This window comes from Hemibagrus wyckioides, linkage group LG05 (assembly GCF_019097595.1).
Source record: "Hemibagrus wyckioides isolate EC202008001 linkage group LG05, SWU_Hwy_1.0, whole genome shotgun sequence".
Taxonomy (NCBI): Eukaryota; Metazoa; Chordata; class Actinopteri; order Siluriformes; family Bagridae; genus Hemibagrus; species Hemibagrus wyckioides.
In genome coordinates, this window is record NC_080714.1 from 4,593,135 (window position 1) to 4,614,258 (window position 21,124).

A 21,124-nucleotide genomic window follows, 5' to 3' on the forward strand; every position below is an offset into this window, starting at 1 on the left:
ATAAGTTCCTTATTTTTGTATTTAATTTATTTTTTTAATTAAATTTTTTTTGTGTGTTTTATTTTTTTATTTACTTCAAACATTTAGTGATTTAGTAACTTTTCAGTAATAAAAAGTTTTTGAATATTCTATAAAACCCTAATTTTATTTAATTATATAAAAAGCAACTTCTGAACATTGCTCAAAAGGATTATTTACTTATCCCTGCTTCTAAAATGACAGCATTTACTCAATCCCTTGAAAAAAAAATCCCGGTTTTAGCCAACTCTTATCTCTCTAATATCTTACGATAGATGCCACGTAGTTGGACTTTAGCCTGAGGTATATTTACACCAGGGTTGAAAAAAGTTAACCTGTGCAAACAGAGTCAGCTAAATTTAGAAAACTTTTGAGTTCAACATAACTTCTAACTTCTAATTTTAGTCTAAAACCCATTTCACCCACTTGTTGAGCAAATCCTGGAATATCTGCCAAGAGTTTTTACTATAAAGTAAAGAATTAGAAAAGAAATGAGGCCAAAATAAAGAAATACACCAAATTAATACAATATATAATTACATATAGTAAAGTGATAAAAGTACATATAGTATGCTGTTATTGCTAAAAAATAAAATTGCAAATATATTTACAATTTGTCAACATATTTAAAACATCTTAAATATAGTATATTTATTTAGAATATTTATTATATATACTGATTTAAAGATATATTAATATACTGTATATATAATATTATTATTAATTTTTATTTTCAAATTATATCAGCACATTACATAGATGTTACACCTTGTGTATAATCTATCTATATTTTTTGACATTGCATCAGAGTTTAAAGCCATTTCCAGGACATATTGTGTGTCCTTGACTTCCAACATGATGGGTCAGTGTGTGTGTGGGTGTATAAGAGATGGGAGGGGTGTATGTACACAGATCACTAAGTACCTGGACCGCCTTTCATTCTCTTTGGGCATAAAAAGAGCGGAACATCTCACTTTCCCTTCAGACACACTTTAAACACATTAACACACTTACATACACACACACACTTGCTGGGAAGCTTTCACAAAGATGCCGTGCATCACTGCTGTCCGCCAACAGAGGCTCAGAGTGCCGAGCTCTTACAAGTCAATGTTGGAGAAAGTTCACATGGTAATGTGTGTTAAAGTAGTAAATTACGACTTACAACTTTAGGATTTTTGGTATGATTGTTAATGTGACTTTGACTCTAAATTGTGTAAACCTGTTGTTTGTGTGTGTGTTTGCAGGTGGACCAAATCCTGTCTGAGTTCCAGCTCAGTAAAGAGGAGCTGAAGGAGGTGATGAGACGGATGCAGAGGGAGATGAACCGAGGGCTCCGTGTGGAAACGCATGAGGAAGCCAGCGTTAAAATGCTGCCCACTTATGTCTGCTCTACTCCTGAAGGCTCTGGTCAGTTTCACACTCCACTGTTTAACTGTCTGAAATTTGCTGGATTATCAGTCATTCAAAAAAAATTAATTTCAAGGAACTTTATAGTTAAATAATTAAATAAATAAATAAATAAATACATTTATTCAGGTAACACATTTATTCATTCAAACAACTGTGAATGTCAATGCTTCAGTAAACACTTGGATTTTAACTTGGTTAATGTTTGGAATTAATTTTACAGAATAATTTGCCAAATATAAAAAATGTAATTTTTATACAAAATTTTTTATACAAAATGTAATTTGTAATTGTAAGTTTTCTTCTTTATCCAATGCAAGTTGTACTATTGATCTGAAATTATGAGAATAATGTAGCTAACAATTCATTCAAGCCATAATACTCACTCAATACTCAGATACGGTTTAGCCGTAAGGATTGTTTGCAGCTTGCAAGATGCTACACTGCTCCCAGTATCCAAAGCTATGGGAAGTGGTACCTTAGTGGTTAAGATGTTGAGCTACTGGTGAGAAGGTTGTGATTTTTGAATCCCAGGACTGTCACTGTTGGGCCCCTGAGCAAGGCCCTTAACCTTCGATTGCTCAGTTGTGCAAATTAGACAAATGTAAGTCACTCTGGATAAGGGTGTCTGCCAAATGCTGTAATAATAAATCTATACATATTTGTGTATATATGTATTCCTCCAGAGGTTGGAGACTTCCTGGCATTAGATCTAGGTGGCACTAATTTCCGTGTGATGCTGGTGGTGGTGGGTGAGGATGAGGAGAGAGGCTGGAAGGTGGAGACCAAGCACCGTATGTACTCCATCCCTGAGGATGCCATGACCGGGACTGCAGAAATGGTAAGTCAAATAACCTATTGCCTCATAATTCTGAAACAATGAGAATGTTTTAGAAATTTTAACGTCCATTTCTGTCCATGGCAGCTGTTTGACTACATCGCAGAGTGTATATCTGACTTCCTGGATGAGCACCACATCAAACATAGGAAACTTCCTCTGGGATTCACTTTCTCGTTTCCGGTCCGTCACGAGGACCTTGATAAGGTAAGTTTCTGCTTTCTGGACAAAGTAGTGGTAAATTTCCAATATTATAATGATCCAGTACAGTTTTGTGATTTTTTGGGGGGGATATTTCGATATTTCATTTCTATTAGGGAATCCTACTAAACTGGACCAAAGGGTTCAAGGCTTCTGGCGCTGAAGGCAACAATGTGGTTGGTCTGCTTAGAGATGCCATTAAAAGGAGAGGGGTCAGTATACACCAGTTACTTGGACCAGTCTGAGCAGATTGAACACAAATATAATGATGTTTAATCTGGAAATAATTAATAATGGTTAAATCTCTCTCTGCAGGACTTCGAGATGGACATAGTTGCAATGGTGAATGACACGGTGGCCACAATGATCTCCTGTTACTATGAAGACCGGAGCTGTGAGGTTGGCATGATAGTAGGTAAGGAGATAACACACACACACACTCCATTTATGACAGGAGCGTGGCATATTTTAACGATAGAATAAAAGTCATAAAGTCTTTTATTGCTTGCTGTGTGTTTCAGGAACCGGCTGTAATGTGTGCTACATGGAAGAGATGCACTCAGTGGAGCTGGTGGAAGGGGAGGAGGGACGGATGTGTGTGAACACCGAGTGGGGAGCCTTCGGAGGAAATGGAGAGCTGGAAGACTTTCGTTTGGAATATGACCGAGTGGTGGACGAGTCATCGCTCAATCCTGGAGAACAGCTGTGAGTCACTTATTACAGGTTCCCACAAAACAGCAAATTACTCTGTGCACAGAAACAGTTCAGATACACTCAACTAATAAAACCAGCAGATACATTCACCATCCCATTAACATACCCAGATAGACAGACAGACACCCAAAAAATACAACAGACAGAGAGAACAACACCCAGACAGACAGAGAGAACAACATCTAGACACCCAGACAGACGGAGAGAACAACATCCAGATACCCAGACAGACAGATATAGACAGACAGACATGCAGAAAGACAGACAAATGCTGTGAGAATTGCTGTTGTGTCACAGTAGTCACACAGAGAGACCAACATAAACACAGACAGACAGATAGGCAGAGTATAATTCTATAATTCTACAGACAGACAGATGAGAAGACAGACAGGTGAGCACAAACAGACAGACAGACACGTAAGAAGACAAATATTTCTGTGATGGCCATTGACATGGTGCAGTAGAGACACACAGGTAGACAGACAGGTGGTGTAAGGGTCAAAGCATGTTACAGCAGACACACAGACAGACAGGCAGACAGTCAGGGATTGTGAATAGCTTTGGTGAAGCAGACAGACAGACTGAAAGACACCCAGTCAACCCACACAGGCAAATTGGCCACGTACTGTAAGAATCACAGTAGCAACCAACCCAGTTTATAGTCCCTGTGACATGAATGCCACATGCCATGGTGTCTATGTATGTCACTGTACACTTGCCTCTATACTGCAACACAAACACAGCAGTTCCTTGAAACGCTGCAGCTCTGACGTCAGCAAGCTCGTTTGTCGGGAATAGACTGATGCTCTGTCTTAAGAATTCCCACACTTACCTGTGTGTGTTACTGCTTTGACTGAGACTCTTCACTTGCTCTTCTGGGTTCTCCGGGTGACCGTGTTGTTTTTCGGTCAGAACTGACGCCATGTCAGAGCCAAAGCATGTGCCGGGAGATTAATGGCTGCTACAGCAGATCATTAGCGATGTGGCTGGCTTAATGGCTGTTTACAGTGCGCAGTTAAAATCACCTGTTATTAACTCGTGCAGGGTTAAAGTGGATCAACGTTAACTCTGCGGAAGGAAATTTAACTCCCTAAGGGCTCATTTAACACTGGCGGATTTACACACACACACATTTCTCTGACTGTTCTTGTGAGAACCTTCCATGCAACTAATTAATGCTATGCAACTCTTAAGTCTAATGCTAATCTTAACCAAGATATAAACCTCTCCACACACTCCAAACACTACGATGTCATTGTAAAGCCACACAAATATTTCAATTGTTTTAAATAGATACCTTTGGTGAATCAATTCATCAATCACTTCCTGAGTTGCTAGAAACGAACAAAACAAATGCTCTGTTTTCTCCTTAGCTACGAGAAGCTGATCAGTGGGAAGTACATGGGCGAGCTGGTGCGTCTTGTCCTGATGAAGCTTGTGAATGAAGACTTGCTCTTCAACGGGGAAGCTTCAGACATTCTGAAGACACGTGGCAGCTTCGAGACTCGCTTCGTCTCCCAGATCGAAAGGTGTCTAAATATATGCAGTTAAAATGATTATGAATTATTAGGGATTATAATCTGAGGCATCTTGAACATATTATACCAGTTTACCATTCTATAGAAGAGTGTTGTGTTTTAGCCAACCTTTTTTCTAGGTTTATAAATAATAGCGTAACTCACCAAGGTGTTGTTAGCGTACCATCCGGGTCACGGCACCAATTGTTTTAGAACTTGATGTTCATGACTATCTGAGTATCAGAACATCTTCATAAGCACATCCTCAATATAATAGTCAGTCATTTTCAGTCACACACACAGCCATATCCACAGCTAGCAACAAAAATGCTAATAGATTAAAACGATCGATAAATGAGCTGATCTGTTGTCAAACAAATTAGCACTTAAATTGTAGAAAGCTGCAGTTTATTTCAGCAAGATGTGTTTGATATATTATAATTGAACAGAGTTCACATTCATAGCTCAGAGCCTTTTTAGAAAAATAATTAGAACAAGAACACTAGTTATTCAGTTTGCTGATTAAGAAGGTGAAAGGTCCAAAAATTGAGACAAGCTGATATAGATCGAAACCCGCTAAGCAAGCTAACTAAACCCGCTAAGCAAGCTAAACCTGCTAAGCATAACTTAACTTATGATTATATGTAGTATTTAAGGTATATTAAGTGTTTAAGGTGATGTAGCTTACATTTAGTAGGTTTAATATAGAGCTAATATGTCTTTAGACTGTTTACTATGATGCTAGTTCACGTTTAGCACGTTTACTATAGAGCTAATATGTGTTTAGACTGTTTATTATAATGCTAGTTCATGTTTAGCATGTATGCTATAGAGCTAATATGTGTTTAGACTGTTTATTATAATGCTTCATGTTTAGCATGTTTACCATAGAGCTAATATGTCTTAAATCTAATGCTACTTCAGGTTTAACACATTTGCTATGGAGCTAACTTGTTTTTAGCCTGTTTACTACAATACTAGCTCACATTAGAATAAAATCTCTTTTTTCCTCTTTCAGTGACACAGGAGACAGAAAACAAATATACAACATCCTGAGCTCACTGGGGGTCCTGCCATCCGAGCTGGACTGTGACATTGTGCGTTTGGCCTGTGAGAGCGTCTCCACTCGCGCAGCGCTCATTTGTGGAGCTGGACTCGCCGGAGTTATTAACATCATGAGGGAGCGCCGCTGTGTGGACGAGCTGAAGATCACCGTGGGAGTGGACGGCTCTGTCTACAAACTCCACCCATGGTGAGGACAGCCGAAAAACCTGCTGCTTTTAGATTAAACAAATTTGTCTTTTATAACAAAATGTGTAAATTTGAAAAGAAGTGTATTTGGAGGAAACACTTTCTATAGAGGGAATGCTTAGCTTTAAATAACACAGTTCATCAAGTTAAATTTATTTAAAATTTATAACTATTTAATGTAATCCTAGTTCTCAGTTGCCCTTTTTGCTATAATGCTAATTCTTAACTTTTCTATTTACAATAATGCTAGGACTCAAATGTGCTTTTAACCATAAAGCTAATTATTATCTACAATGTTTACGCACTGTTTACAATGTCACGCTAATTCTCAACCCACCTGTTTACTATAACGCTTTTTTTTACTAGGCTAGTTCTTGCCCTCCCCCTTTACTATAATGCTAGTTCTCGACCATCCTGTGTACTTTAAGGCTAGTTCTTGCCCCAAGCCCCCCCCCAACACATACACACCAACGGTTTAAATAGCACATAACGCTAGTTCTTTACGCCCCGTTTACAACAACGTTAGTTCTTGCCCACGTTTACTGTTAGGCTTGTTCTCAACCCACCTTTTTACTATAAGGCTAGTTCTTAATTTAATGCTACTTCTTGCTCCCTCTGTTTACTATAATACAACTTCTCTACCACCCCACACCTTACTCTAAGGCTTACTCTTGTGTCTCTGTTTACTGTAACGCTAGTTCTCGACCCCCCGTTTACTATAAGGCTAGTTCTTGCCCCCACCTTTTCTATAATGCTAGTTCTTGCCCCTGTTTACTATTACGCTAGTTCTAACCCCCTATTTACTATAACACTAGTTCACCTCCATTTACTATAACAAAAGTTCTTGCCCTGTTGTTTACTATAAGGCTAGTTTTTGCCCCCCCTTAACTATAATGCTAGTTCTTGCCCGCCTGTTTACTTTAACGCTAGTTTTTGACCACCGTGTTGACTGTAAGGCTAATTCTTGCCCCTCTGTTTACTATAACTCTATTTTTCGACCCCCTGTTTACTATAAGGCTAGTTTCCCACCACCCTGTTTACTATAACACTACTTTTCAACCACCTTACTTACTACAATGCTAGTTTTTGACCACCTGTTAATCCAAATCCAGTGAAAACTATTAGCCACCATTTCTCATTTGCCATTAGCTAAAGTTTTTTGAAGTTAAAAGCTAGATTCTACTTGATCCAGTTGGAATTTTGATTAAAAATAAAACACAAAATGCCTAAAATAGTAGTTCAGTTTGGTCCCCAGTGAGACACTTTTGAATAAAAAGTGATAGCTGTTCTGGACCTGACATACAGGCAGAATCAAACGATACCGAGCACTGATTCATTTACCTCTTGCTTCAGGTTCAAAGAGCGGTTTCACAAAGCCGTGTGGGACTTGACGCCGGACTGCGACATCACCTTCATCCAGTCAGAAGAAGGCAGTGGCCGAGGAGCGGCGCTTATCTCGGCTGTGGCCTGTAAGATGGCGGCCCGCACAATAGAGCCATGATGCCTGAGATCAAGCACTGGCTCGTGAACTCGACTTAAATTGCAGGATCTCTGCGATGATGGAGGCTCATCTGGAGTGGCCTTGTAAGCTCTTTTCTCACAGGATGTGCAACTCTCACTGTAGGATTTGCCATGTGGAGCAACGGCTAATATCTCGGCGCCCAGATCGGACCTTGATGTACATATCCCGTTGTTTATATCAGCTTTCTGTGCTAAGAATGTTAAATACATACAGTATATACACAGCTGAGAGGCTTTTAACAGAGACACCATTATACATGTATTTTGTGTTTTAATACATTGTGTGGTCGTTGGAGCATGATTCTCTTATATTGGGTTTGCTTATTTTATTTATTATCATTGTTATTGTTTTTGTTAATGTTATTCTGAACTGTGTTCGCATTCAGCAATCAACAGTGTAAAATGATTGATTCATGTAAATAAAGTGACTCTATCATACACCACACTGACTATCATGGACCAAAACTTATAAATAGTTTTCAGTTAATTAACAGCTATAAAAATATGAAGAATAAAACACACAGAGAATGTGCTGTTATAGGAAAACAACAGGTGATGATGTGGTGTAATGTGGATTGACACTGACTGGTGTTACCGTTACCACCCTGATGTTGATTATTTTCTAATAACAACATACAGTATTTTTCTTCACATATATATGGTGGCCGAGAAGTGCAAAACAAAATAACAAATCCGGAAACACAATAACAAATCTGGAAACACAATAACAAATCCGGGAAACAAAATAAAAAATCTGAAAACAAAATAACAAATCCGGGAAACTAAATAAACTATCCGAAAACAATATAACAAAAACAAAAAAACTAAATAACAAATCCGGAAACAAAATAACAAATCCGGAAACAAAATAACAAATCCGGAAACAAAATATCAAATCCGGAAACAAAATAACAAATCCGGAAACAAAATATCAAATCTGGAAACAAAATAACAAATCCGGGAAACTAAATAAACTATCCGAAAACAATATAACAAAAACAAAAAAACTAAATAACAAATCCGGAAACAAAATAACAAATCCGGAAACAAAATAACAAATCTGGAAACAAAATAGCAAATCCGAAAACTAAATAACAAAAACAAAAAAACTAAATAACAAAAACAAAATAACATATAAAACACAATAACAAATCTGGAAACAAAATAACAAATCCAAAAAGACAATATAAAATCCAAAAATAACAAAAACCAAAAAACTAAATAAATACAACAAAAATAACAAATCAGAAAACAAAATTTTAAATCCGGAAACACAAGGACAAATCAGACAAACGGATAAAGGTAGAAGACCAGAGCAGTAGAAAGTGGATTACATATATATATATATATATGTATATATATATATATATATATATATATATATATATATATATATATATGTATATATATATATATATATATATATATATATATAAACTTATTGTGAGAAATTAATCCAGGTTCAGAGATTCAGTTTAATGATAATAATAATAATTCTTCCTTAATATAATTACAATTATAATTATTATTATAATTATTATTATGTTGATGTTTATAAAATGTTATAATTTTTTTAACAATAATAATAATAATAATATTTATTTATTTATTCAGGACAGTAGGTGGCAGTTCAGTTGCCAAAAATTTTGAAATTGTCTTCTAAGACAGCAGGCAGGCAGTTCCCCACAATTTAAGACACACCCTATTGCTCATACCTCAGCTATACCTATTTACACATGTTGCCCCGCCTGCTAGCTCCCAGGTCCCCTCTGCCACTCTGCTGCATACCCGAGGAAAGGCATGGCCAGTCTGTCAGCGCCTGGTGCTTCTTAAAAATGGAATAAAAACATTCCCACTCTTTTTCACTGCTGATGATCAGGTGACCTAGAGAACCTCTGAAACACTGAAGCATGAGGACGGGGAGGAGAAACAACACATGGCAAGCCAACTTCTCACAGGTACAACTCCTGTATTTTTAGCAGCTATGATCTTGGTAGTAACTCTTGTGCTGGTGGTGTGATTTTATTGCATAAGGATATACACCAATATACTTCTTAATGTATAAATATTCTTAAATGTTCCTTTATATTCCTTGCACTGGAGAGCTTTTAATCAGGTACATTAATCAGTGAAGGAAAATCACAATGTCTTTATCTTGTGAATTGTTTTTCTATTTAATTTCCTGTTCCACAGCATGTTTTCGAAACTTCCAGTCAACGCATACTTTCTTATCTTGGTCAAACACCCGTGCCTGGACGTGCTCTCCACTATTCAAAGATGGTTTTTTTTGTTGTTGTTGTTTCACATGAACCCCCTTATTTAGCGGAGTTAGTCCTAGTCACCTTTGCAGCCTGTCATTTCATTTGTTGAGGTGTTTTGGATGCTGAAATCTTACAGTGCTGCACAGGTTATTGTTTGGTTTTCCTACAAGTCCCCTGATTGATCACTTTCTTGAATGGAAAATTTTAAGCAAATTATTGCATGCAGGCCAATCTAAAACTAATGTCATCAGTGAGGTTTAACAGCCGGTTTACAACTTGTAAAGTATTTTATTTCTAAAGTATGTGCACACAAACTGAAGAAAGGGTTTACAAAATTAAGGGATGAAATTCCAATCCATACAATCCACTGTATGTGGGATGGATGGATAAATGGATGGATAAATGGATGGATGGATAGACAGTTGGAATGGACAAATACACATAAATTGCCACTTCACTTCACCAGGATCGCTGGTTTGACCATAAACTCGGATTACGGTCTGAGTGGTTTCACATGTTCTCCTTGTGTCCATAGAGTTTATTCTGGGTTCTTGATCCCTTTTTTATTTAACCCATTTGTCTGTTTTTTTTTTGTCCTATCTATTCTATTCTATTCTATTCTATTCTATTCTATTCTATTCTATTCTAATCTATTTTTGTCATTGTATATACAAATTGTAAAACAGGGATACTTTAAATTTTCATCCCTTTAAAATCCAATGGGGAGGGGTTGAAAACTTTTGTTCTGTATAAACTGATTGATGTACATTTACATTTATTAGATCTGCATATAAAATCTAACAGACCCAGAGCAACTCAAGAAAGTGCCTCCTAATCTGATTAAAAAGTTAGTTCACAAAGTCAGGGACTAAGTAAATAGTATCTCGGTGATTCGAATGATAATGAGGCTGAGTAGTCAGTAGTAGTGATTTAATTAGTGGGTAATCCTTTTCAGTACAAACAAATGAATTCAGTATTATGGAAATTAGTCTCCTTTTTGTTGGAATGTTTCACTGAAACAATAATCAGCTGAGAGAGAGAGAGAGAGAGAGAGAGAGAGTGAGTGAGAGAGAGGGAGAGAACAAAAGAGACATACAGATACAGAGAGAGAGAGGGAGAGAACAAGAGAGACATACAGATACAGAGAGAGAGAGGGAGAGAACAAGAGAGACATACAGATACAGAGAGAGAGAGAGAGAGAGAGAGAGACATACAGATACAGCTGACAGAGAGTGACAGACAGACAGTGAAAAAGAGAGAGAGAGCAAGAGAGACATACAGATAGAGAGAGAGAGAGAGAGAGAGAGACATACAGATACAGCTGACAGAGAGTGACAGACAGACAGTGAAAAAGAGAGAGCAAGAGAGACATACAGATAGAGAGAGAGAGACAGACAGACAGAGAAAAAGAGAAAGAGAGACATACAGATACAGAGAGAGAGAGGGAGAGAACAAGAGAGACATACAGATACAGAGAGAGAGAGAGAGAGAGAGAGACATACAGATACAGCTGACAGAGAGTGACAGACAGACAGTGAAAAAGAGAGAGAGAGCAAGAGAGACATACAGATAGAGAGAGAGAGAGAGAGAGAGAGAGGGAGAGAACGAGAGACATACAGATACAGAGAGAGAGAGAGAGAGAGAGAGAGAGAGAGACATACAGATAGAGAGAGAGAGACAGACAGACAGAGAAAAAGAGAAAGAGAGAGAGACATACAGATACAGAGAGAGACAGAGAGAGAGGCAGACAGACGGAGAAAGAGAGACACAGAAAGAGAAAGATACAGATACAGGGTGACCGATACAGAAAGAGATGCAGAGTGTGACAGAGTAAGAGACAGAGATGGAGTGAGGTAGAGAGGGATAGAGAAAGAGAGAGTACAACCTCCTTATGAAATAATGTGTGAAATGTGATGCTGTTATGTAATGTATCTGGCTAAACTGGGTTTGTTTTACCTGAATAATGCTTTGTTTATTTATCTATCTTCTGTGTGTGTGTGTGTGTATGTGTGTGTGTATGTGTGTGTGTTTCAGGTCATCCCTCCTGCCCCTGCATGGTTTCCCCTTACTTCGGACAGAAACAGTAAACGTTTCTCATATTCAACACACCATCCCTTTATCATCCCTTTATTCATCATGATATTCACCCTTCGTTTATTCGCTTCTGCCACAAAGCAAAGTGCAAAGCAAAGCAAAGGTTTCATATATCCAGGGCCAATCTCGGCATATGAATTTAATTCATTCTGGAGGCGGGTTCTTTGGGGCAAAAATTTGTATTGTGAAGCAAATTCTCCCATAAGAAATAATGTAAATGCAGATAATCCGTTCCAGACGCCCAAAAATATGACCAATGTTACCAGTAAGAAGCGTATGTAAACTGTATGGCTGCTTACAAAGTGCTGACCCAAGCCAAGCATTCCATGTCAAGGCTCCTCACAGGAAGTCATGCCACCAAGCTTGGGCTAAAAGACCGCCCACGCCACCAATCTGTCCACAAGAAAATGCCCAAATAATCACATAGCTTTTGAACACATACCGAAGGCAACGTTGGTATAGTGGGTTGACTCTTTCCAAACGGCTTTCGCTGACTGAAAAAAAATTACTAAAATTCTTAAAGTCTCTTTGGTTGGCTTGGTCTGGCTTTCCACTGACGCAAACAAGTTGTGAAAGGCTCCTGGACGTGCACGAATGTTTGGTTCGGTCCGTTTGTATGCCTAAAAAATGCTTCATATGATGATGCTAATTTCTTGTAAAATTTTAATTCGTAAGGGAGGGCATTCATATGCTGAGGTTCCACTGTATATATATACTGTATATACATATTCACAAACTCTTATATACTTACTCCTTTATTTTTATATCACTCACTCTTTTATTTCCTCTGAATCTTTTCTTTTTCTCTGACATTTTGAACAGGTTCACTTGTGGCATCTCCGGCCCCAGTCACTGAGAAACCCAGACACAGCGGGATCGTCCCAGGTAAAACTCATGCTCTCACCTTTAGAGTCTAAATAAAGTGACATTTCCTCTCTTCACCTTCTCACATTGTTTGCACCCAAGACTGATCCAGGATCAGTGAGATGAGCCGGTATGCCGTGGACACTAGTGGTTTGTTTAGATATGCAAATTAAATGTTAATGTGCGGTTTTGAGTTCTGAAAACAAATGCAGGTTTCCATAGTAATGGCTGGTTCATAGAAACCTGTGTGGCGTGTGCTCTTTGTAGAAGTTTTGGTATTTACAGTCTAGAGTGTCAAAGATTAAGAGACAAAGCTTAAAGGACTTTTACGGGATTTTACATGGTAAGCGACTTTTTTTTAACTATAAACTTATGCTATCATTCTTTAGTCAATAAATAAATTGCTGTTCTTTAAAAGAAGAATAAAACACTTCAGACATGCTGTTACAGGAGAAGAATCAACTCTGGTGTTGTAACAATATGCCCTGAAGCGTTTATTCTTTATTTCTTTCCCTTTGTTTGGTGCTGAATATTGTATTACCAGTCTAACACATATTATCAGTGCCCGTAATGGCGCTTGTTCACGATTCAGTAATTGATGGAGGCTTTTCCCACTGCTGTGTATAATCACTTGTCACATTGCCTTTGTAATGTTTGGGCGGGATGAAAAAGGTTTGATCTTTTCTTAGTTTTAGCCTTGTGTTCTTAAGATCAGACAGCGGAACATATTACTCAGATGTTTATACGTTTCTAAGGAGCTTCAGGATGTGGAAACCGAAGTGTCGCTGCTGGTCCTCATCAACCTGATCAGATAGAGAGAGAGAGAGAGAGAGAGAGAGAATAGTCCAGACAAATATTCCAGCAGTGTTTTACAACTATTGTGGAAAACATTTGCCTCAGAACCTTCTTAAAAACCTAAAAGATGAGTAATATTCATGGAATGCTAACCTAAAAAGTTGCCAGGTCACTGAAAGATATGAAAACAGAACCCAAGCTAGCTAAGGATTAGACAATAGCTTCAAGAATGTGAACATTTTCTCTAGCTGCGTTGGTCTTCACGCAATCTGACAATTTAGCCGGCTAGCACAAAGAATGAATTGTTGATGAAAACTAAGGGAATCTGTCAGAAAGAACAACTATGTTGAAGTTGTATTACAGTGTCAATTTAATTAATGTATTTCTGAAGAAATGTAAACAGGGAGCAACACTAGCAAATATAGGCACTGAGCCACAGCTAACTAAAAAACGAGGCTGAAGATTTAGCTGGCTAGTGTTATTCTATTGGCGGTGTAAAATCACAGTGGCTAGGAAAGCAAATGTGTATAGCAACAATTTCTTCAGATGTGTTGGCAGATTAAAAATGAAGCAGAAAGGTCTAATGTAACCTCAGATACACTACGCAACTGGTTCATCAAGAGTAATTTTACCATAATTTCCTGTACAATTAACAACTGGTTAATCAAGACTGGTTTCAGTCTCCATTAAGGTGCGAATTTTGGGCAGACCTTACGTATTCACTGTGCTTTATGTTGCTTCGTCGTGAATTTATTCTCTTCTGATAAGGTATGATTCTGACTTTTGAGCACTATCTGATATAGAGTCGTGTCATTTGATTTGTTGTGTTGGATTGTATAGTACTGATTTGGTTGTGTTGCTTGGACGTGAATAATTAGTATAATTAGTGCTAATGCTAATTCGTTCTCTCAGGTGATTAATCGAGAGTAGTTTCAGGTGTGAATTGTGGGCAAGGGTTACTAAATATACTGAATGTTATCCTATATAGCAGGGTTCCTCAAATCTTTCCCTGGAGGGCCAATCCACTGCAGACTTTAGCGCCAACCCTGATCAAACTCCTCTACCTGTGATTTTCTAATGATCCTGAAGACACTGATTAGCGTGCTCAGTTGTGTTTGATTAAGGTTAGAGCTAAACTCTGCAGGAAAGTGGATCTCGTGGGCCAGATTTGAGGATCCCTGCTATATAGTGAAGGTGATTTGTGTCTGAAGTGGTCAGAAGAATATTCTAGTAAGTCTAGAAGGCTGTTAGTACTGTTCTGTTAGCAGTTTTTCTCAACCTTACTTAAAACTCAACTTTACTCTTGTCCACAAAGCAGAAGCCGCACTCTGCACCATAGCCTCATCTGTAGTCTCTACCACCTCGGTGATGGTAGATGGGCTCTGGAATTTCCAGTCTGCTGTAAATTTCACCTCAGCTTTATCTTCCCACGACTCTGTTGATTTTATGGCACTAACTGAAACCTGGATATATCCATCTAGCCTACTTATGCTTTCTGTCACAAGCTTTCATACTGTCTTCATCTTCTGAATTTCTTCATTCTGACACACAACACCTCCCAGACACAAAGAGGAAATTTGTCCGGTCTCCACCCATCCCTTTTCAGCTACAGACATGACTGCTACTCCACTTCACATCTCCAATCATTGTCTGGTATCCTTTATCATCCTGCCGAAACCCAACATTCCTCTTGAACTTCATCTTATCTTCCTCTTCATCTGTAGCTTCTCTCACTTGTTCATTCTTCCTGACCCTTGCCGTAAATGTAAGTGTACTAAGTTGTGCCTAGTGATCGAGGCTGTACTTTAGTCAGCTTACACATAGCCAACATGAAAACAAAACAAATTAATCCAGAACCTCAACATTTACCTCAGATATGCTAAAAAATCCAAAGGCAAACACTTGGAATGACTGAAATTACAGCGATTCTACTTAGCATTGAGTTGTGGATAGCCCACAAGAGCTGCAGTTTTGGAGATGCTCTGATCCAGTCGCCTAGCCATCACAATTTAGCACTGACTGGGATCTGTGAACATTACAAGTTAATCATATCTCATTTAAAGGTTTTTAATTTAACTAGTTTACACAATTTAACTCTGGCAACTTAAAAATATGGACAAAAACTGAGGCTGAATGAACAAAAAAAATGATGTAATCACTAAGACTGTCATTTTAGCCATCTAGCACAAAGCCATTATGTTGTTTTTTCCAAACAGTGTAAAGCCACAGCATTAATGGAAACAAAACAGTTAGCACTGCTCTCAAGCAAGAATAGAAGTAAAACAACAATATCACCTTGTCTTTCTTTAGAAAGTGTCAGTTTCTGTATCAGAGTGGTTTCAGAGGAAGTTTGTGAACTTACAAGTCCCTGCAGGTTCCCAACGTCATGACTGGAATGTTGTCCCATCTTATCATTTCTTCATGACTGGATTGTTTCTCCATGTGCTGTTATATGTAGGATATATCTTATATCTAGAATATTCTACGTGCAGCTTCTCCTTGACATAACCTAAAACATAACATTAAACAAGAAGCTGACGTTGCCGAGGTCATAACTTAGACTGAAATTGTGGCGTTTGTGGAAAAACACATTTACTTCAAAGCTTCGCAGCTCCTGTGATTCGTGTTACAGCATGTCAGAGAGTCTTGATTTTCCTTTCTGCTTCTTATGAGCAATACAGGAAGGTGCCTGCTGCATGAGTAGGCTGAAGTCATTTATTAACATAAGTACAAAAACGTATAAATTCTAATATTTGTAATATTTTCAAAACTCTTGCCTTCCTGCTGCATCCATGTCAATTTGAAGTACACTATATTGCCAAAAGTATTCGCTCACCCATCCAAATAATCAGAATCAGGTGTTCCAATCACTTCCATGGCCACAGGTGTATAAAATCAAGCACCTAGGCATGCAGACTGTTTTTACAAATATTTGTGAAAGAATGGGTCGCTCTCAGGAGCTCAGTGAATTCCAGCGTGGAACTGTGATAGGATGCCACCTGTGCAACAAATCCAGTCGTGAAATTTTCTCGTTCCTAAATATTCCACAGTCAACTGTCAGCTGTATTATAAGAACGTGGAAGTGTTTGGGAACGACAGCAACTCAGCCACAACGTGGTAGGCCACGTAAACTGACGGAGCGGGGTCAGCGGATGCTGAGGCCCATAGTGCGAAGAGGTCGCCAACTTTCTGCAGAGTCAATCACTACAGACCTCCAAACTTCATGTGGCCTTCAGATTAGCTCAAGAACAGTGCGCAGAGAGCTTCATGGAATGGGTTTCCATGGCCGAGCAGCTGCATCCAAGCCATACATCACCAAGTGCAATGCAAAGCGTCGGATGCAGTGGTGTAAAGCATGCCGCCACTGGACTCTAGAGCAGTGGAGACGCGTTCTCTGGAGTCACGAATCACGCTTCTCCATCTGGCAATCTGATGGACGAGTCTGGGTTTGGCGGTTGCCAGGAGAACGGTACTTGTCTGACTGCATTGTGCCAAGTGTAAAGTTTGGTGGAGGGGGGATTATGGTGTGGGGTTGTTTCTCAGGAGCTGGGCTTGGCCCCTTACGTCCAGTGAAAGGAACTCTGAATGTTTCAGCATACCAAGACATTTTGGACAATTCCATGCTCCCAACTTTGTGGGAACAGTTTGGAGCTGGCCCCTTCCTCTTCCAACATGACTGTGCACCAGTGCACAAAGCAAGGTCCATAAAGACATGGATGACAGAGTCTGGTGTGGATGAACTTGACTGGCCTGCACAGAGTCCTGACCTCAACCCGATAGAACACCTTTGGGATGAATTAGAGCGGAGACTGAGAGCCAGGCCTTCTCGTCCAACATCAGTGTGTGACCTCACAAATGCGCTTCTGGAAGAATGGTCAAAAATTCCCATAAACACACTCCTAAACCTTGTGGACAGCCTTCCCAGAAGAGTTGAAGCTGTTATAGCTGCAAAGGGTGGACCGACGTCATATTGAACCCTATGGGTTAGGAATGGGATGTCACTTAAGTTCATATGCGAGTCAAGGCAGGTGAGCGAATACTTTTGGCAATATAGTGTATTTTCAGAGGACACAGGATATAGAGAAATACAGGCTGTGAGGATGCAGTTGCAGGAGGGCTTTTCTTTAATCGATCCAAATAAACAAATCCAATGTGCAAATGCAAAAGCAGGTCAAACAAAAGCTGTGGCCTAGACGTGGCAAAAACGGCACGCCAAGGGCTAGGCTAGAACAGGGTCAAAGATAAGCTGTGGCCTAGACGTGGCAAAAATGGCACACCAAGGGCTAGGCTAGAACAGGGTCAAAGATAAGCTGTGGCCTAAAGGCAAAATCTAGGTAATTGGACACAACAGACAGGCTCTGTACACAAGAAAAAAGGGTTAATAATGTCACTGATTGAACCACATTCTTTGCAAGAGTGAAAATGGCACAAATAGAGAACTAAACTAGAAAAGGGTGTGATTAATCTAGACGAATGAGGAAAACAACCAATCACAAAACAGCCTCAGAGGCAAAACATTAATCAAAACAAAAGGCAAAAAGATAAAAACAATGAAAATGTGGAATAAAAGCAGAAGTGGTATTGAGCGCTGTAGTGCTGCGTGCTGCTGAAGCGCTGTGCAGCTCAGCTCACAGTGTGAGAAAACCGATGTTATATATAGTGTGTCACGTTTCGGAAGTTGCAGCAACTCAGACCCATGCACAGGATTAAAAGCAAGTCCTTGTTTTTATTTAATTAAAAATACCATGGCATGACACATGAAACAGAATGTAAATGATGCCTAAATAAACAATACATAACTATCTGGAGACTTGACTCCGAAACACTCAACATAACCATCCGAGCTTGACAGTGAAACAATAACTTAATGAGAACATGAAGGAGCAGGTATAAACAAGGAAACCCATTAGGGATAATTAACAACCGATGACCCATGACCTAAATATGACACTCAACAAGGAATTGCAATTCACCCCACCAGCACCTCCCCCTGGTGGTCTAGCATTGAATTGTCCTAGCAGTTTCTTAAAATTGTGTGTGATGATTGCGGCACAGTTTTTGTGATGCGAATTGGTGGTCAAATAGCAGAGGTTTGTTTTAACTTTGTTTTAACTTAGTTTAGCTTTCTGGACTTTATGGCTTGTAGCTCCAAAGAAAAACTGGACGCCAAACATAAGAGAGTTTGTTCTATCCAAAAATTTGAATCCAAGTTTCTAATCTTGATATTCTATTCTATTCTATTCTAAGCCAATGACAGATGTTTTGTTTGGTCCGTGAAAACAGGTCCTTAGAAAAGAGACAAGCAGAATAAACAGTTCTCAGGAATTTGCATGAATTTAATTAAGAAAATAATTTCATCCTCTGGAATAATGCTCCAGAAGAGTGCAGTGCACAAAGTTCTATAAACCCAACCCAGAATTTTAAGTATGGTCTCAGTGACGTCTTTATAGTGTAGTCTAAACAACGGAATTTGGGAATAATATGCAAATATTATCATGAAACTAACAGGAGGATTATTTTGATAAAGAGATGAAGAGAAAACAGAAAACTATCTAAACTGACCACGCTCATACTTGGTAGTTAATATTAGATTAGTCAAATTGAAGGGCAAGTCCAGTTTATATGTTTATACATTAGCAGTACATTCAGTAGGTCAGTGTTTCCACACTAGAAAGACATTTTTTCTCTTTCCCAACACACTTCTATCAGGTGTTCCATACAGCTTTATATCCTTTCAGTGCTAGGGAAAAGGAAATATGACCTGATAACATTGCTGTAATAGGTAACCAGTAATGAGAGGTATATCCACAGTGAAGGTATGTGAAGGTGGCTTTCAATTTAATGGACTGGAGGCTATTTTAGAGACTCCAGAGCAGTTCTAGGTAGCCAGAATTGATTAGTGAACCTTAAGTAACTTATCATTCTGCTGCATTCTGAATCAAAAAGCAGAACAACCATCTGCTTTGTATCGTACACAGATCAGGCATAACATTATGACCACCCACCTAGTATTGTGTTGGTCCCCCTTTTGCTGCCAAAACAGCCGTGAACGATCAAGGCAGGGACTCCATTAGATCCCTGAAGGTAGATCCACCTTGCAACTTACAGGACTTAAAGGATACTTACAGGACTTAAAGGCTACTTTTGATAGATACTGGCCACTGCAGACCGGGAACACCCCACAAGAGCTGCAATTTTGGATATGCTCTGATCCAGTTGTCTAGCCATCACAATTTGACCCCTTGTCAGTCTCTCTCAAATCCTTACGCTTGCCCATTTTTCCTGCTTCTAACACATCAACCTTGAGGTCAAAATGTTGACTTGCTGCCTAATATATCCCACCCACTAACAGGTGCCATGATGAGGAGATCATCAGTCTTATTCACTTCACCTCTCACTGCTCATAATGTTATGCCTGGTCGGTGTATATCAAAAGCATAGACATGGTTAGGGGTACTTCCTATGTCAACAATCAAATAATGTGGACTGCTGAACTACCATCATAAGAATATGAAGGAGTCAAGTTAGGGGAAAGTTTCAAATGTGGCCAGGAAATACTGGGTTAAATATCCGGGAACAAATAGAAAAACTGAAACTGCAGAAAGAACTGCATGACTGTCCTTCGTAAAAACAAAAAAAGTAGAGTGAAGGCTTGGTTAGACATCTATTGGGTTAAAATGTGTTACAGAGAAAGTCACTGTCCTTTAAAGAGTTAAATGTGCCTTAATAATAAACCATGACTGACTGAATCAATACTGATTCTTTCACACCAGCCTTTCCTGACCTCACTGAACAATATAAATCAAGAGTATTAACATGTTAATAATCTAAAATTTACATAAACATAACAGTCTTGACTGTGTTGTTATCAGGAATACAGTATTTGCCACTCCTAACAAAAAGCACTCTAACTGCTACAGGTTGCTGATGGCTTTAATAGGCACCACACGGAGAAGATTCTGGAGGTTGCTGCTATCTGGATCTTGGTTGTGTGTTGTCGTTCTCATGGTCTTTCGGATCGTCCAAGAAAACGCAAAGATTACTTACAGATCGCTGATGTTCAGTAACGATGAATCTCCAGAGGATGAATGTGACTGCAACAAAATTATACAGGGGGACCGTGATGAGCTTAGATGCGCTCAGATTCAGACCCTCACAAAGAGCTTTAGGAACATAACACGGATTACTGATGAACAATATATCAAGCAGACAGAAGACTGTGAAAATTTCCGTAAAACTCGTAAGTACTTACCATTCCCATTGAGTGTGGAGGAAAAGGCTTTCCCAGTGGCATATTCCATTGTCATTCACCACAAGGTGCAGAACTTTGAGAGGCTGCTCAGGGCCATATACAGTCCTCAGAATTTCTACTGCGTCCATGTGGACAAAAAAGCTCCTGAATCTACTAGGAAGGCGATCAGCTCCATTGTTTCTTGCTTCAATAACGTTTTCTTAGCTAGCAAGACTGAAGCGGTGGTCTACGCCAGCTGGAGTCGCGTCCAGGCTGATATCAATTGTATGAAGGATCTTTACCAGATCAGCAGCAGTTGGAAGTACTTCATCAACCTGTGTGGACAGGACTTCCCCATCAAAACCAACCTGGAGATAGTGCATGCTCTTAAAGCACTTCGTGGTGCCAA

General features: G+C 39.0%; 2 protein-coding genes and 1 long non-coding RNA gene across 5 annotated transcripts in view; all 3 read left to right on the forward strand.

The window, feature by feature from the left end:
• Nucleotides 1-990: 990 nt before the first annotated feature.
• On the forward strand, nt 991-7,777 carry gck (glucokinase (hexokinase 4)). Its single transcript, XM_058389474.1, has 10 exons — nt 991-1,149; nt 1,266-1,428; nt 2,115-2,269; nt 2,354-2,473; nt 2,584-2,679; nt 2,783-2,882; nt 2,989-3,172; nt 4,555-4,710; nt 5,717-5,950; nt 7,303-7,777. Exons 1-10 carry the CDS (start codon nt 1,069-1,071, stop codon nt 7,448-7,450), a joined length of 1,437 nt encoding a protein of 478 aa, XP_058245457.1. The 5' UTR covers nt 991-1,068; the 3' UTR covers nt 7,451-7,777.
• Nucleotides 7,778-9,198: 1,421 nt separating this feature from the next.
• The window catches only part of LOC131352923 (beta-1,3-galactosyl-O-glycosyl-glycoprotein beta-1,6-N-acetylglucosaminyltransferase-like), a 13,744-nt gene continuing 1,818 nt past the window's right edge, over nt 9,199-21,124 (forward strand). Inside the window, exons 1-4 of one of the 3 annotated variants that reach the window (XM_058389475.1) lie at nt 9,201-9,428; nt 11,766-11,814; nt 12,648-12,710; nt 20,405-21,124. The exon at nt 20,405-21,124 is cut by the window's right edge and continues 1,818 nt beyond it. In XM_058389475.1, coding sequence (XP_058245458.1) covers nt 20,412-21,124 — 713 coding nt within the window. In that variant the 5' untranslated portion in view covers nt 9,201-9,428; nt 11,766-11,814; nt 12,648-12,710; nt 20,405-20,411. Of the gene's footprint in view, nt 9,429-11,765; nt 11,815-12,647; nt 12,711-13,075; nt 14,253-20,404 lie in introns of those variants that run through there. The other 2 variants (XM_058389477.1, XM_058389476.1) reach the window with 2 other exon arrangements.
• The window catches only part of LOC131352925 (uncharacterized), a 14,594-nt gene continuing 6,200 nt past the window's right edge, over nt 12,731-21,124 (forward strand). The window contains exon 1 of the long non-coding RNA XR_009204569.1: nt 12,731-13,032. This is a non-coding gene — a long non-coding RNA (uncharacterized LOC131352925). The remainder of the gene's footprint in view (nt 13,033-21,124) is intronic.

Excerpts from the sequence above, each read along its gene's own strand:
- gck (XM_058389474.1), top strand. The coding sequence starts at position 1,069 with ATGCCGTGCATCACTGCTGTCCGCCAACAGAGGCTCAGAGTGCCGAGC. Across the intron at positions 1,429-2,114 it reads CTCTACTCCTGAAGGCTCTG|AGGTTGGAGACTTCCTGGCA; the intron begins GTCAGTTTCACA and ends GTATTCCTCCAG. Across the intron at positions 3,173-4,554 it reads CTCAATCCTGGAGAACAGCT|CTACGAGAAGCTGATCAGTG; the intron begins GTGAGTCACTTA and ends TTTTCTCCTTAG.